General features: G+C 43.4%; 2 protein-coding genes across 4 annotated transcripts; both read right to left on the bottom strand.

The window, feature by feature from the left end:
• Nucleotides 1–1,267: 1,267 nt before the first annotated feature.
• Nucleotides 1,268–2,543, bottom strand: LOC136478074 (uncharacterized protein At5g39570-like). The gene is made up of 2 exons (XM_066476401.1): nt 1,783–2,543; nt 1,268–1,665 (listed from the first exon to the last, which is right to left on the bottom strand). The coding sequence occupies exons 1-2, from the start codon at nt 2,464–2,466 to the stop codon at nt 1,528–1,530; spliced, it is 822 nt and encodes a 273-aa protein (XP_066332498.1). The 5' UTR covers nt 2,467–2,543; the 3' UTR covers nt 1,268–1,527.
• Nucleotides 2,544–3,108: 565 nt separating this feature from the next.
• Nucleotides 3,109–13,985, bottom strand: LOC136478073 (probable serine/threonine-protein kinase SIS8). Of its 3 annotated transcripts, none has more exons than XM_066476400.1 (13): nt 13,125–13,984; nt 12,050–12,484; nt 11,648–11,751; nt 9,993–11,362; nt 9,804–9,844; nt 9,108–9,176; nt 8,566–8,666; nt 7,936–8,014; nt 7,733–7,831; nt 7,577–7,645; nt 4,034–4,083; nt 3,776–3,952; nt 3,109–3,657 (listed from the first exon to the last, which is right to left on the bottom strand). In XM_066476400.1, exons 1-13 carry the CDS (start codon nt 13,788–13,790, stop codon nt 3,546–3,548), a joined length of 3,372 nt encoding a protein of 1,123 aa, XP_066332497.1. In that variant the 5' UTR covers nt 13,791–13,984; the 3' UTR covers nt 3,109–3,545. The 3 variants fall into 3 exon arrangements, 1 of the variants encoding a protein (XP_066332497.1); XR_010764173.1 differs by lacking the exon at nt 3,109–3,657 and adding an exon at nt 7,156–7,216 and having other exon boundaries at nt 3,866–3,952; nt 13,125–13,985; XR_010764174.1 differs by lacking the exons at nt 3,109–3,657; nt 3,776–3,952 and adding an exon at nt 7,083–7,216 and having other exon boundaries at nt 13,125–13,985.
• Between the last annotated feature and the right edge of the window lie 2,508 nt (nt 13,986–16,493).

Here is a 16,493-nt window from a genome sequence, read left to right as displayed (position 1 = left end):
TTAAATATAGACTAATTATGAAACTAAATGTATAGATTGAGACTAATTTACGAGACGAAATTTTTAATCCTAATTAGTCCATGATTTGATAATATGGTGCTACAGTAACATATGCTGATGACGGATTAATTAGGCTTAATAAATTCGTCTCGCGGATTTCCGAGGACTTGTATAAGTTGTTTTATTATTACTATCCGAGCACTCGATGTGACACCTATAAACTTTAGCTCCTGGATTTAAACACCCCCTAAGTTTAGTCCCTATCACATCGGATGTTTGACACTAATTTATAGTATTAAACATAGACTAATTACAAAACTAATCATATAGTTTGAGACTAATTTGCGAGACGAAACTATTAAGCCTAATTAGTCTATGATTTGATAATGTAGTGCTACGGTAACATATGCTAATGATGGATTAATTAGTCTTAATAGATTCGTCTCGCAAATTAGTCATGGCTTCTGTAATTAATTTTATGATTAGTATTCGAACACCCGATGTTACACTCAATGTGACAACTCTAAACTTTAGCATGATATTTGTATTTATGATTAATTATTCTTTTTGCGGTGGACAATGTGTTCGACGGTATCAAGACATTTGAGATGATCTCGTCGATCCCAGTGGATGCATATAGTCCTCCAAAAATAAATAAGGGTGAGTGTATACGTGTGTACCGTGTTTGTAAAACAAGAAAAGCTCCAAACTTTAAGAAAGAAACATCGTACTAGTATCATGCGAGCACCGCATGAAACCTAAAGTTGCAGCAAAATAGCTTGGCACGAGAGAGGCCAAACAAGTGTACGTGACATAAACGTACGACACGGAAAGATAGCCCTGCCATCGAGTAGCCACCCAATGAATTCCCCGCTATGTTATTCGGCACTACTTCAGCAGTACTTTTAGCGAATGAACAGTATTTTTTGTCACAATAAATCAGTATAAGCCAAATTTCAGCCAAACGAACAGCGAAGCTCCGGTAGGCAGCATTGTCAATACGGTACTACGCTTACCACGGGGAGCTGCAGGTTCACACAGTAGCTGTCCTCGGCACAAAAAATAAACTACTTGTTACTGCTAGTATGGGAGATGCAATTAGAGCACTTCTCAAATAAGTAGTTGCTACGATCGATGGATAAATAATGTCATTTCTAGCTGCACTTTTATTATTTTGAATTTAGGATTGGGAAATTGATGTATGTCAGTGAAGAATGCAAGTCGACCAATAGCAGCTATGAAGAACAGCACCTGTGCAGCTGCAGCATGTCATTTATGACGTTTTTTTACTATGAACCTGAAAATCAACAGTATTATTTTGTTCAAAGAACAATCGTCACAAGTAACCGAGTATACAGGTTATCAGAGCAGTAAAAAGCTGAAGAACAAAAACAAGGAAAAAAAAAGTAGTAGGCATCACTTGAAAAGCAAAACTGTACGTTTCCATCCCAGCCTTGCTTATTTACTACTAGTACTAGTAGGGGAGATGCAGCGGGGATGATAATGCATGATTAGTGACTGAAGGGCTCAATCGTCGTAGTCATGGCGGCGGCGGTTGTTCTTCTCGTAACGCTTCTTCTTGTCATCGTCATCGGAGTCGTCGTCGTCGTTCTTTTTGTAACGTGGTTTCCTCTTGTCGTCGTCATCCGAGTCATCGTCGTCACCCTGTAATTTCACGCAGGCCAATAAACCATTAGCAGTTAAGCTAAGAGGGCCTACAGCTCGAGCCTACGTTTAAAACGGCCCAGATTACGAGTTTAAGGCCCATCGGCCTACGCTCACTTTCTTCTTCCGGCCGTAGCTGGGCTTCTCGTCCCCGTACGACGGCTTCGCCTTCCTGTACGCCTGGTCGTCGTCGTCGTCCCCGTACGAGGGCTTCGGCTTCCGGTACGCCTGCTGCTCGTGGTCGTCCCCGTACTCCGGCTTCTGCTTCCGGTACGCCTGCTGCTCGTCATCGTTGTCGTGTCCTCCCTTCCGCCCGTAGCCGTGGGTCTCCTCCTTATGAGGCTGATGAGGCCGCCCCGCCCCCGCGTACCCGCCGCCGCCTCCACCGTACCCTGCAGCTGACCCGTGGGACTCCTCGACCCCGGGCCTCCGGCCTCCGTGCTGCGCCTGCTGGGGACGGTCGTACGAGGAGGCGGAGGAGGTGGCGGTGGAGATCGGGTAGCAGGTCTCCTCGGAGGGTGGCAGCGGGCGCCCGAACGTGAGGGCGATGTCGTAGCCGCCGCCGTACGGGGTGGGGTCGTACTCGTCGAAGCCAGCCACCTCGTCCGCCCTCCCGCCTCCCCAGAAGACGCCCGCCGCTGCCATCGTCGCGCGCTCCGCTAATTCTGCTGGCTGCTCACCGTCGGCGTCTGCTAATCCCCGTGCGGAGGTGGTTTGTGCGTGGTCGGGTGATCGGTCCTGGCTTCCGCGATGGGGGCCGATCGATCTCGGGTTAATTAGCGCGGTGTCCATGCATGGCATGGAGACGGCGTACGTGCGTGCGACGTTTGCGGAGTTTTCGTGGCTGGGAACCTGTCATATGGAAGCGGGAGGAGCGCTTGCATGGCGACGCCGTGCGGCGTGCGCGCTCGGGCTCAACTGTTCACGACGGATGGACGGATGGTGAGAGGCGAAGCCGCGAAGGCAACCAAGCGGTCGGGTGTGGAGGACAGGAAGACGGGGATGGACGTCACGATTTTCCTGCCGAGATTTGGCTATTTGCCCTTCGCCCCTTCCCCACTGTGGATAGGAGGAGGTGAATACTGCACAGAGTCAGAGAAGAGAAGCATAGGCCACATACCTTCCGAGTTCCGACCGACCACGAACCACCCACATCGTGACCTGCCGTACTTCCAAATGACCGAATCAATCAACGGCACTCGCTCAAAATCGGAAAACAGCTACAGGCCTACAGCAGATCGAGATCAACTTATGTTCAAAAAAAAGATCGAGATCAACTTGATGCGAGCGCCATGAACCATCCAGCATTCCGTGCTTTCCAGCTGGTGAGCAGTCAGTGAGGAACACCAGACATGGTGCGCAACGACGAACTACGGCTCACTTGAACAGGCCGAGCAAAATGGACACACGTCAGCCACGAGGTGAGTACAAATTCGCAGCACAAGCTGGGCAACCTTTCCCTTTCCCTTTTCAGGTTGACAGCACGTTACATCTGTTGACATTTACACATAAATACCCACCATTTGGTGAGGCACAACGAAAGAAAAAGGCCCCTGTTCTGCCACCCATATCAGTTCCTGGTTTAAGCGTTCCACAGTGCCAAAACATTACTGTTCTGCACAATTCCTTGCATAGATCACAGCCCTCCGTCTTCTTTCACGGGTATACCAGCACTGATCTTCAAATGTGGATCAATGGCAAGCGGCCTTAAGCTTTACCGTCGCGTTGCCACTCTGAAGTGTTGCGCCTCTAGTTGGATAGAGTAGCAAACAGACCAACATCGCATCTTTTTTCAACTTTGAACACATGCTTGCTGTTACTGTACAGAAATAATCCTACAAGTTATGGACGTTGTGCAGTTGCCAATCTCCTTGTCTCACTCATCTGTTTGTTGTACTCTGTGTCTTCGGGGCTAGATTGCTGGCCAAGTTCTTCAACAGTGGTTTTAGTTTAGCCATGATATCTGCAAATGATGGCCGCAACTTTGGGTCCCTGAGGCATGTAGCAAAGTGAATTTAGCAAACAATGCATATATGGGTTAGGAAGATGCAATGCACCAAGAACGGTGCAATATTTTGTATTGCGCCAAGAAAGTTAAGAAAATACTAACGTATGCCAGCATTGCACTATTATCTCTGCTATAGCAGGATCGATGTTATCTGGGATGTCAAGGCGGCGATTCTGAAATCCAACTGCACCGACCACTTGCATGGCATTCATTCCTTCCCAAGGCTGTAGTAGTGTACAAAGTTCCCATAATATGACTCCGTAGCTAAAAACATCGCATCTGCCAGCCCATGCAAGATTTCAGCATGCAAAAAATAATCTCTGATAGGGTTATTTTTTAACCGAGTCTTTAACCACTTACTTTTCGTCCGATGGTTCATTACGAAGTACTTCTGGTGCCATCCACTCCGCCTGCACATCAGCCAAACTATTCAGTAGAAGTAGCGACCAAGGTAGCATTTGCACCAACCAGTGTGACAAAGATTTAAAATGATATGAATGGATTAGCACAAGTCAACCTGAAAACACAGCCCTATTTCGCAGTAGTTAATCTGATAATCTTGTCACCAGAGTCACACTAGTTTCTAAACAGCTAAATGTTTATCTCGTGAACATACTTTAGATGGCTCTAAATCCAAGCAGGATACCATGGCAGGGCAGTGAGTGATGACCGCACCACAAGGGCAGAGATACATGAGATACTAGGAACCTTGGTATATTTCTTGCTTACAGCTGTTGTTTTTCTCGATTAAAATTGGACTTCATCAAGGGTCAGCCTTAAGCTCGTATCTCTTTGCCTTGGTAATGGATGAGGTTACCAGAACATACAAGGAGATATCCCTTGGTGTATGTTGTTCGCTGATGATGTAGTGTTAGTGGACGAAAGCCAAGCGGGAATAAATAGGAAACTAGAGTTATGGCGGCAGACCCTTGAGTCTAAAGGTTTTAGATTGAGCAGAACTAAAACCGAATACATGAGATGCGACTTTGGTGGAGTTGTATAGGAGGAGGGAGATGTGAATTTGGAAGGTCAAGTAGTGCCTAAGAAGGATACCTTTCGGTATTTGGGATCGATGCTCCAGAGGGATGGAGATATTGATGCGGACGTTAGCCATAGAATCAAAGCAGGGTGGATCAAGTGGCGACAAGCTTCTGGCATTCTCTGTGACAAGAGGGTACCACAAAAGCTAAAAGGCAAGTTCTATAGAACGGCGATTAGACCGACTATGTTGTATGGAACAGAATGTTGGCCTACAAAGATTCGACATGTTCAACAACTAAGTGTTGCAGAAATGCGTATGTTGCGATGGATTTGCGATCACACAAGAATGGACCGAGTTCGGAACGATGATATACGTGATCGCCTAGAGGTAGCACCAATTGAAGAAAAGCTTGTCCAACATCGGTTGAGGTGATTTGGCCATGTCCAAAGGAGATCTTCAGAGGCACCAGTGCATTGTGGAGTCCTAAGCCAAGCTAATAATATGAGGAGAGGTAGAGGAAAACCGAAATTGACATGGAGAGAGGCAATAAAAAGAGATTTGAAAGCTTGGTATATACCTAGAGATCTATGTTTGAATAGGAGTACTTGGAAATCAGCTATTGAAGTGCCTGAACCGTGACTTGGGGCTCTTGGTGGGTTTCAACTCTAGCCTACCCCAACTTGCTTGGGACTGAAAGGCTATGTTGTTGTTGTTGCTGTTGTTGTTTTTCTCGAACAACGCAGGAAATCTGCGTGTCATTTCATTAAGGAAAAAATGTACAGAAAAGGGAGAGGCAAAAAGAAGCCCCTCAGAAGCCTCTCAGAACCACACCTCACACACACGAGACTACAAAAAGACGCGCCAAGCTAAGGGACATAAACACGACTACAACGGTACAACCACAACCAGCCCACCTCCAACCTCAAGGGTTGGGGCCTAGCGACCTAAAGAGGAGCTCGTGGAGGGGTGCCAGCCAAACAACACAAGCTGCTTCATTAGCCACTGTGAGAAAGAGAATCTGAATATTTGGTCTAGCATCTTCAAAACAATGGCATTCCTATGTTTCCAAATCACCCAGGTGACAAGGATGATTAGAGAGTTAAGGCCTTTGCAGTTTGCACATCTCCTCAGGGAGACCTCTTACAGCGCTGCCCCACCACCGAGAGAAAGTGGTTGTACAGATTTGTGGCGCCACTGCAGACATGTTAAGCTGCGGGTGAGGCGTCCCACGTTTGGCAAGACGGTCAGCCGTCCAACACCGATGATTGATGGCCAACGAAACAAAAAATTTGCATTTAAGTGGAGCCCAACTTTTCTAAATTCTTTTCCATGGGGCAAATTTGATAGTCCCCAAGAAAAAAAGCTTGGTAGGCCGACTTGCTGCTGTAGGAACCAGAAGAGGAGAGTTTCCATCGGTGTTGATCTGGGACATCTTGCTGAAGGACCAGGACATCTACTAAGTCCCGAATTTGAAGGTACTCAGCCAATACTTGCACTGTAAGGACCCCTCTTACATCAGCCACCCAATCCCAGTTATTTAGAGCCTGAACCACTGTCCTTCTCTTGACAATTCTACTGGAGATCAACTTGCATAAATTAAGTGCCAATTCAGCAAGCCTCTCGTGCTGATGGCTTTTCGGTCTCAGTCCAATTTATGGAGGTTACTGCTGTTGACGTACACATAAGTCCATCGAACCTTCTTCCATATGCACCACAAGTCTATGATAACTTCAATGCACCTTTTTGATTCATTCTTCCATGTCTACCCCTACTTAAATGCATGCTAATCAATGTCATGCACTTGCCACCCATCTTAACTCTAGCAATGATTCCTGTGCTGTGCTCAAGTAGTCAAGTCCAAATGGACTTATATCTGGGATCGGAGGCAGTAAATCCTAACACAACAGGATGCCTTTGTAGACCAGGGGGGGCATCCTTAAATCTAGCTTATTATTTATCCGTAGGTAACAACTCAAACTAACAAATTGTATGCTTCCCTGGAAGCCCTTCACGTACCGCTGCTGCTACCCCTTGTGTGTATGTGCATGGCCGTGTAGCTCATAGTCCATAAAAGCTTGCAGAGGCCATCGAGTGGGGTTTACCGTAATTTAGGCCTATCTTATAAACAATTGTTGTTCTTAGGTGATATCGGTGCAATAAACCAACTTATAGGATGACAATAAGTCCAACCACCTAGGCCAAAAAGGACACTGGAAAGAAAATCAGATTAAAGCATAAACTGGTATTTTGCATGTTGAGTAGCATTCTTCAAACACAGTGTATTCCATAAATAATATTTTTCCTTCACTTGATTACCGAAAGGATTGTTTGCATATTTGATGACTATAGCATCTCTGCAAGAAACTGAAAGTAACACACGATTGTACGGAGAATTTTAATATATTGCAGTGAGGATGTACTTCAGACCTTTGCCATTCATCTAAACCCTGTAACTATGATCAACAATCTTCCTTCCGTACTAGGGCAGTTAAAATTATACCTTCAAATATTTCATTCCTTTTCCATATTCAAGGAGCACGATGGAGTAAGTTTATTAATACCTGATGCAATTGTATTAATATTAACTACATATCAGAAAAGTGTATTCACTGGCAGGTAAACTCTAAATACATAAGAGCTCAGCTAACAGACAAACCATACCCTTGCAAAATTTCCTTAGAACAAATGAAGACAATTTACAGTTTACATGGTTACAGGACTCAACATTGGAACAAAAGATAATCATAGTGATGCAAGTGCCCCTACACTCTCCCAAAAACAAAAAGTTAGACACACTTCAAGCAATTTGGTTACACCTGCTATTAAACCACAAATGCTTTAGGAGTATGCAAAATATTCTTTGGGAGAGTGCAGAAGCATTTTAGAAAAACTAATACGATTGTAAAGTTATGCAAGCTTACTGTTCCAGCTGTTGATCTTGATGACAGGAAGGTATTGTTCTTCATTCTTGACAAACCAAAATCGCAAGCCTAATGACAAAAAAGTTATGTAGCAACTAGTGATACAGATTGCAAGAAATGCAAAATGTCACTGTTATAAAGGAATTTGTATGTTACCTTCACAACCCAATTCTTGTCCACCAGTAGATTCGGGGATTTCAGATCTCTATGGACTATAACTGGTGAGCAATTATGCAGATAATTCATACCGCGAGCCTAGACAATTGAAAGAAAGTTTACTGATAATGTCTCACATATACTTCTCCATACATACACCAGCATCTAGAAATAGAGATATTCAAAATTTTCATTAATAATACCACATCAAGTGCCATTCTTAAGCGCTTCCTTTCATCTAACTGGTTGTTGGGTCGGTGAATCAAACGGAACAAACTGCCTCTGCAATACCAATAACAATAGCACAAGTAACTTTCAGTAAATAGCACAAATTTTTAGCAAGGGCCGGAAGCTGCAGCTACATGTCGTGCACGGAGAGTTGAATGAGGTATTCAAATGGGTACGTGTGAACTAAGCTTAAAAGGGTATGTGGATCCTACATAGCTAAATGCATGTCATGCATGTGTTGAATACTACTGTTTCTATCATTGTCCCAAGCATACCTTTTCATATTTCTTAAATCTATGAACACCGTGCGGTAAACTCGGTAATATGTCACTTCCTACTAACTTAATGCACAGTTCTTAAAGACAAACATTATCTTTTCTTTTTTTTGCGAATAAAGACAATCATTATCTGTAAAAGGGATCTTCCTATATTCATGCAACTTAGTCATTCCTAGTTATTCAAGAAAAATTGTGCAACATGGAAGATATTAGACAAAAGCTTGTGCTAGGGACACATTGCATTCTAAATCATAAGGTAAATTATGTGGTGACCATTGTGCTAGATGCTAGTATATGAAGTAAACAATCTAAATCAAGAAATCCCACCTTGGAAGAAATTCAGTGACAATAGAAAGATTAGGCACACGAGTGATGGCACCCATGAAGAGAACAACATTAGGATGGCGCAACCTCTTCATTATTCGCACCTAGACATGAAGCAATGCATTATCAGGTGGTGCGACAACAATTTAGAAAGAACTCAAACAGTCTCTAATCCCTAAGAAAGGGAGTAAAATTTCAAATTGCAAAATGATTGTTGGGGCTGCTGGCATAATCACTAAAACCTTGATACATAAACAGCTAGAATTTGCATGTTAATTAAGAAACAGTAGTCAAAATGAAGCATCAGAAAAGATTGAGTATTTCAAACCACCTATTGTGTATTTCATACCACTTATCTATCAGCTACAAGCCAAAGTTGCCCTGTGTGTTCAAGAAAAAAATGCAGCACTAACTTTTCTAACAAATTTTACAGTAATTTCAAGTGTTGCAGGTAAATACAAAGAATGCACAATTAACAAAGCCAAATTTCTGTATTTCAGTCCATTTATGTCAGTGGATGGCTTGGCATAGAGAGAGGAGTATACCTCAGCTCTAAACTCTTCCAGAGCATCACTCGAAATATCCTGTTGCAAAAACTTCTTGACTGCAACTTCCTATAGACAAACAAACTTGTGATTCTGTAAACAACTTGGTAGCAGTGAACAAAGCAAAAGAAGAAAAAAAATACAGTGACAATAACAAATGGAATAGCTAGAACTTCAGAAGACAGAATGCAACAATGGATGGATCATTGTTTTCTTTTTCAAAAATAAGAACTACTGGCCAAAAATGTTCTAAAACCTGTTAGTCCAAATGATGCTAAGGCCTGTCACTAAGATATATGAGTCACCTAAAGTTGTAGGGAAAACATAAAGCAGCAGACAGAAAAATGTAGGTGCAGTTCAAGTCTACAAATAAAATATTCTCCTTTTCGTTACAAGATTAACTGTTTCATGGTATAAATGGAGAAAAGCCACCAAGACTGTGAAGTATTTCATTGGAACATTGCCTTTTATTAACTGGTTTTTCAAATTACTAGATGTCTGTAAGATTGGCAAGTAAAGAGGTATTTTATTTCAGTGTTGGCACAGATAATATTGTGATATTATCTAAATTAACATTTCTTCACATCCTTAGATCAGTATACCAAAAGGGTTGAACTTCATATTTTTTCCATAGCACATTTAGAAGTTGCCGACTCAAAAGATAAGCAAGGAATTTTTTGACTGAAAAAAACTTACTGTTCCATGCCATTCTCCTCTATAAACTTCTCCAAACGATCCTGGAACATAACAGGTTGAATTGAATTTAAAAAACATGAAATATGTTTTTAAAGAAAAAAGGATCAAAGAAATCATTTCCCACAGTCAATGAAATAGTATGATTAGGAAATCATTTTCATAAATAATCAAATAATAAATCAACTTTACCAAGGCCAATCCGTTCACCAATAGCAATTTCTTCCCACTGGATCTCAAACTCTGCAACATCTTCCAAAAGATCAGATTTTGCACTCTCTGTCCCACTTGATTTATTTGATTTATCAGAGGTTCGTTCAGCTTCCTGAGGAACTTCTTGGTCCAGAGAATTATCTTGGCCATGATCAGTTTCAAGGTGGTGTTTGTCCCAAAGGTCATCTCCATCTTTCTCAACTGATTCATTTCCTTGAGAGGTACTTGGTAAGCTAAGCAGCTGATTACCAGGCTCTGAGTGCTCATATTGCTTGCTAACAGCAGCAGTTGTCGCAACAACTGTGGCTGCAGTGACAGTGGCTGCAGCAGCAACAGGCACATCAAAGTTTACGTCATTGTTAGATTTAGTGGCAGCAGCAACCATAGAGGATGCCACCACTGCAGCAGTTGCAACAGCAGCAGCTGTGACAGGCAATTGCTTTGTAAGTTGGGATGGAGCTTCCTGAGGAGGTGCAGAAGGTTCGTACTGAGAAACAAACGGAGATGCAATATCTCTGATATCATGGGGGTGGTAAATGCCCAAGCCCTCGACAGGCTTAAGTGACTCCAGAGGTGCTCGGTGAGGAGCAACTTTTGGTTGGAGTTCATGTCCAGGATGATGAGGCAACAATGGACCATGACCACGATCTGTGTATTCCCTTGACCCAAGCTCGTTCATCCTCCTTTTCATTTCATCCTTGCTTTGAAACAGGGTGGTGTCATACACGATGAGGTCCTTTGGCTCTTCCATTGAATCTTCTGAAAACAAGTCAGGTGGCGCCATTACACCATTTTCAAGTAAAACCTCATGGATTTTCTGAACTAATTGTGGATTTTCCTTGGCAGCATTAATCATGTACTCTGAAATGTCCTTCACTTTCATTCTCCGGACAGCTGGAGTGCTCCCCATATCTGGCGTAGAGGGTGAAGTTGACGAAGAATCAATGGCCGCAGTATATTTTTCTTTGTTTTTTCCAACAATAATGTAGTCTGTATTTGTAGATTCATTACTGACAGGCCTATTTTCACTTGTGAATGTGCTAACTGATAGTTTCTCGAATGAATTTGATAACACATTTTGTTGATTGCTTGTCCGATTAGTTATAGATCCATCAGTATCAGGACCAACATTGGTTGAAGTGGATCTTCGGTCAAGTAACTCATACTCAAAAGAACCATACGCTGAGCTCGATACACCACTAAGAGAAGATCCCAACAGATTGGTAGTACCATCTTGGCCAAAGTGATGATTATCAGAGACGAAATTTCTGTCTAATTCTGTGGATAAAACAGTAACATCTGACGGAATAAGTGTACCGGGATCAGCCACAAGATCAACAATAAACTCCCTGCAAAACATACAAGTATAGGTGGTTACTGTATTTAATGCAGAACTCATTTCTTAGTGACAGATAGGATGAACAAATTTTATGTCTACACATAACGAAAGTGTGCTATGTTGTCCAATTCCAATATGGAGAGACGGCGACAGCACCAAATGGGAACGAGGCACTGCCCTAGGTGCGAGACCAGCACCTAGGACTGTCTGCGTTCCCTTCTGGTGCCATCCCCTCCTCTGTCTGTCCTCTATTGTTCCATCCTACAAAATCCCATATGCAAAGGGTGCAATATACCTTCCGCCTTTAAATTTTACAATGTTCAAAGCTCCATCATCTGATCCAGTGTATTGTTTTCCTTTCAGCAGACGGCAAGGTACATCAAGGCCATCAGCCAAAACCTACATGCAAGCATGATGAGAATTAATTGTTAGCATACTTATGGATTGTCATTTCAACAGACATCATTGACAAATATTATGCCATGTGTTCAGGGAGTTTATAGAACAGAATGAAAATTTGGTGTGTAGAGAACTACATATTCAATTTGAAATATAGGACAGCATGCAACACATTACAGAATATGATTCTCAATGTTCATTGTTGGCAAATTCTGTTGGTAAATAAAGTTCAAAGCTGGTGCAAGAATTACAGGATCGGAGGTTAGGTCAGCCTAAACATGTCTATAAAGTTACTGACCTTAAACAGCAGTGCACGATGACGAGCTAGACCAATTTTTAGCTGGCCAAGTGGCACAATTACACTTCCAATACCACTTCTTAAGTAACTAAGCATAGTCTGGTATTTCACTGACATGCTCTCAGGATCAAACACTCCACCCATGTGTCTAGCAACTAGATTTGCAAGTCTCTTAACCAAAGCATTGCCCACAGATTCTGAAGTTCTCGATTGAAGTTCAAGATTCATCATTAAGGCCTCCTGTTGAAGTTTCATGAGCTCAGGATCTTCACCTCTGTGGACCAACACAGCTTCCCAGTCAACTTTATGTGAAAATGGCTGAGCTCGTAGCTCAGCAAAAGAGGGCATAGTAACTGATGCCGGCCCATTTCCAACATAAAACAGATCATAAAACCCATCCGATATTTTGTCATCATAGCCAAGGGCATTAAAATTCTGTCAATGATGAACAAACAAATATATCATGAGGCACCAGACATATCAGATATATGGTGAGTCAAAAATTAAGTAGGGAACATGAGTCGGTTTCACAAAAACGTCAGTGCGACCCAGAATATCAGCCATCACTATAATCCAGATTAAGATTGATCAGTCATCATAGGTGTAAGAGATGTCATTCATGTCAGCATGAAGTCCCTTTTGCAAGCTATCACCACAACTTTTACCAAACCTTACACAACAATGGTGTACTATTCAACAAATAGAAAACAATTTACAAAATAAAGGCACTTAGAATAGTGATTTTGCTCTACAGAAAGAAACCCTGTTGACACTGATAGAATAAAGGGTATGCAGTGGGAACTCCATGAAATAATCCATGCAGCTGAAATTTTGTCTAAACTCGAGAGGCGATGCATTCTATATTTCTGATCTTATACTAAACTAAATCACATGATAGAACACTGTAATGCAGCCAGTTGGTAGTACAACCAAGCAAATGGTATGGAAAAAATGTGTAATCCTAAGCAATCGCACGTCATGCAATATGCTCCACGATCACAATTCACAATTGCAATTGGAATACTGCTGTTGGAAGATGAAATTGAACATGCCAAGTACTGAATTGGAAACTGACCCAGTATCGGACCGCGAGGACCTCCGCAGGTGATCTCTGTGGAGGGCAGAAGCCCAGACTAAGCTGCTTGGCGACCTCAATCTCCATCTCCTCCGGATTGTCCCGCGCGCTCATCTCCAGCACCAGCTGAATCTGGTACGCCTCCAGGTCGTCTTCCTCCTTCTCCCTCTCCCGCTTCCTCTCCTCCGCTTCCGACGACTCTCTTATCACCCTCTCCTCCACCTCGTCCTCTTGCTGAGACCGCCTCCGCTCCCGCTCCATCTCCTCCTCCCGCGACCGCCTCAGCTCCCTCAACGTCTCTTCCTCTTGCGACCGCCTCCGCTCCCTCTCCTCCTGCTGCGATCGCCGCCTCTCGACTGCCCCGGACTGCCTCGCTTTCCTATCCTCTGCCCCAACCCCGACCGACGACGCCGAGGACGACGACGTCGGCACCTCTGCTTCGACAGGAATCGGCGGCGGAGGCCTCGTAGGCACCGAGTCGAGCCAACTGGATACCTCCGAGGTCTGTTGCCTTTGATCGTGGTGCGGTTGATGATGATGAACCCCACCAACACCGCCACCGGTACCGGTACCGGTACCGCCTTTGCGAGAGGGCGGAGGGGGAGGCGATGATGCTCCGTCGCCCGAGCCCTCGCCGATGTGGAGCTTCCTGAGGAAGTTCTTCATGCCGCCGCCGCCGCCGCCGCCGAAACCGGGGTCGCCGTCGCAGCTAATCGCCTCGCTTGCTACGACAGGCGTTGGTGGTGGGTGGGTGGATCCGACATGGCCACTGAGACGCTGAGGCGGAGGGTCGGTCTCTGGTTAGCTTCTTTTTTTTATCGGTCTCTGATTAGCTTTTGGCAGCGATTGATTCGTCCCCGAGTGGCCGAAACCGCATTAGTTTAGTCGTTATATCGCTAATCGCAAGCGACTAGTAGCCCACTCCTGCCGGCTTAGCTCGCGCCTCCTCCGTCCCCGTCGCCGTCCCCGCGGCGATGACTCGACCAGGCGAGGACTAGGCGACGAGAATTCGAGGGTTTTACCCGAAAGAGAACGAATTGGGGGCTTGCGGTTAATTACCAAATGAAGCTTGGTTTAGCTGCCAAATTACGTCTGCTACAGTGTGTGCAGTTAATTAGGAAAGGTGTGCGCATGCCTCGTAGACCACGGGATACTCATGGACCATGAGTTTCCGTTGGTCACAGATATCCGGGTTTAGCGTTTCCGTAAGGCCAGTCTCAATGGGAATTTTATAGAGTTTTATGGGCATTAAATATACTGATATGGCACTGTCTTGATGAAGAGAGAAGATAAAAGTTTTATGGGAGTAGAGAGAGTTTTATGAGGATGAAACTCTTCTGTACTGTTTCTAAAATATAGGTGTGTTGAAAACTAGGAGATGAAACTCCCACTGAGACTGGCCTAAGAGTGGCATGTGGGGATACAGTACCCGGGGCCCGCATGTCATCAGCGCTAATACGTGTTTTGCGCCGATAGTGATTAGCAGAAAGAAAGAAAGTGATTAGCATAAAGAAAGAAAGCGCGCTTACGCACACCACCGCCTCTAGCTGGCGTGGACGCGGATCACGATCACACCCACGTCAGCCTCAGCCCGTGTTTAGTCGGTGAAAAGTTAGAAATTTGGCTACCGTACCACTTTCGTTTTTATTTGGCAATTAGTGTTTAATCATGGACTAATTAGGTTCAAAACGTTCGTCTCGTAATTTTCAACCAAACTGTGCAATTAGTTTTTTTCGTCTACATTTAATGCTCCATACATGTATCACAAGATTCGATGTAATGAATATTGTAGCACTTTTTAGGAAAACTTTTCGCGAACTAAACCCGGTCTAATATCCCATGACATCGGGCCCGAACCACACGGCAACTGGTGGCGGCGGCCGTCGGACGACGACGGGACGAGCAACGTCGGATACCGCGTGGACCGTCGCTTGGTAACTTTATGCTGCTCCCACTGACACGCTGATCTAGCGGGCCACTTGCCATGCACTGCTAGTAGTAGTGGACAGTGTGCATTTATCATAGTCCCATCGGCCCATTCCTTCTCACACGCCAGAGCCACGAACGTCCGCCACTCCGCCCCCGGTAATATGGAGTGACTGTCATGTGGGACCTAGAACTCCGCTGCGCTTGGACCCCACCTCTCATGTATATCCTTCGCCAGCGGACCGTGAGATACGCCGGCAGATAGGCTAGTTCGCGGGGCCCACAAGGTGGCAAGTTCAACATGTGGCTTGGACATCGTTGGACTGTCTCGTTTGTGGGCTTTCATTCCAATGTGCAGGCCGAAGAATATCACTCCGGAACAAAGGTCTGAACCAGCAGTCATCGTAGTCTGCTCCCTACAACTCTAATAAAACCTGATATTTATTCCCTCCACAGCAAATTATAAAGCATTCCAACTTTTCTTAGATAATCAAAGCATATCAAGTTTGACCAAATTTATATAATAAAATGATAATATTTATGATATCAGCTAAGTATCATTAAATGTCTAAGTGCCTTTTAAAAACTTTCCATAACAAGAAAACATAATACACAACCAGATGAATGCATACCACGAATACGTTCAACATTAAAGCAGGTTGCAGTTCATAATTTTCCATGTAGATTTTTAATGTGTTTAGACATCAATTAGAATGTTTGAGAATTTTGTAGATTTTTTATATATTATTCTCATTTTTCTAGAGCTAAATCTATTACTCCATCCATTCCAAATTATAAGTCCCTTTGACTTTTTTGATATATTCATTTTGCTATGCATCCAGATATAATAGTATGTCTAGATACATAGCAAAATGGATGAACCAAAAAAGTCAAAGCGACTTATAATCTGGAACGGAGGGAGTATTTTGGAACTTTTAGAGTTTTTTTTCATAAGCTCTAAATATTTTGTTTGGTTTCTTGGTATCCCAATCTATCTCTATGATTTTTTATAGAAACTATTAGTAGCCTATAAACAATTTTTGTGATTCTAAGACCTTGTCAAGTATTTATTAGTTTTTTAACTAAAAAAGGCAAAGTTGTATTGAAACCACTTTAGAGCAGTTTTAAAAAGTTTAGCGATTGAAATATCTCGTTTCCAAGTTTGAGGAGGAAGTAAATTTTATTTTTCTCTTCCGCTCTTGCGTATACTAGTGAATATGTCCTTGCGTTGCAAAAGAAACCTCACACATCTCTATCCATCAACTATTCAACCTTAAACTATCTATACTTAAATTTTCCCATGCGTCTAATTTAATCATACAAAATGACTTAATTTGTGGCAAGACTAATGCATGATTATTAGAAATTTGAACTCATTTGCATACTTACAAATAGTGCCTTCGTGTTTGAAAAGAAAGAATGCACGTACGACCGTCCAAAGAT

This window comes from Miscanthus floridulus, chromosome 8, assembly GCF_019320115.1.
Source record: "Miscanthus floridulus cultivar M001 chromosome 8, ASM1932011v1, whole genome shotgun sequence".
Classification (NCBI taxonomy): Eukaryota; Viridiplantae; Streptophyta; class Magnoliopsida; order Poales; family Poaceae; genus Miscanthus; species Miscanthus floridulus.
This window is presented reverse-complemented; position numbering and strand designations above follow the sequence as displayed.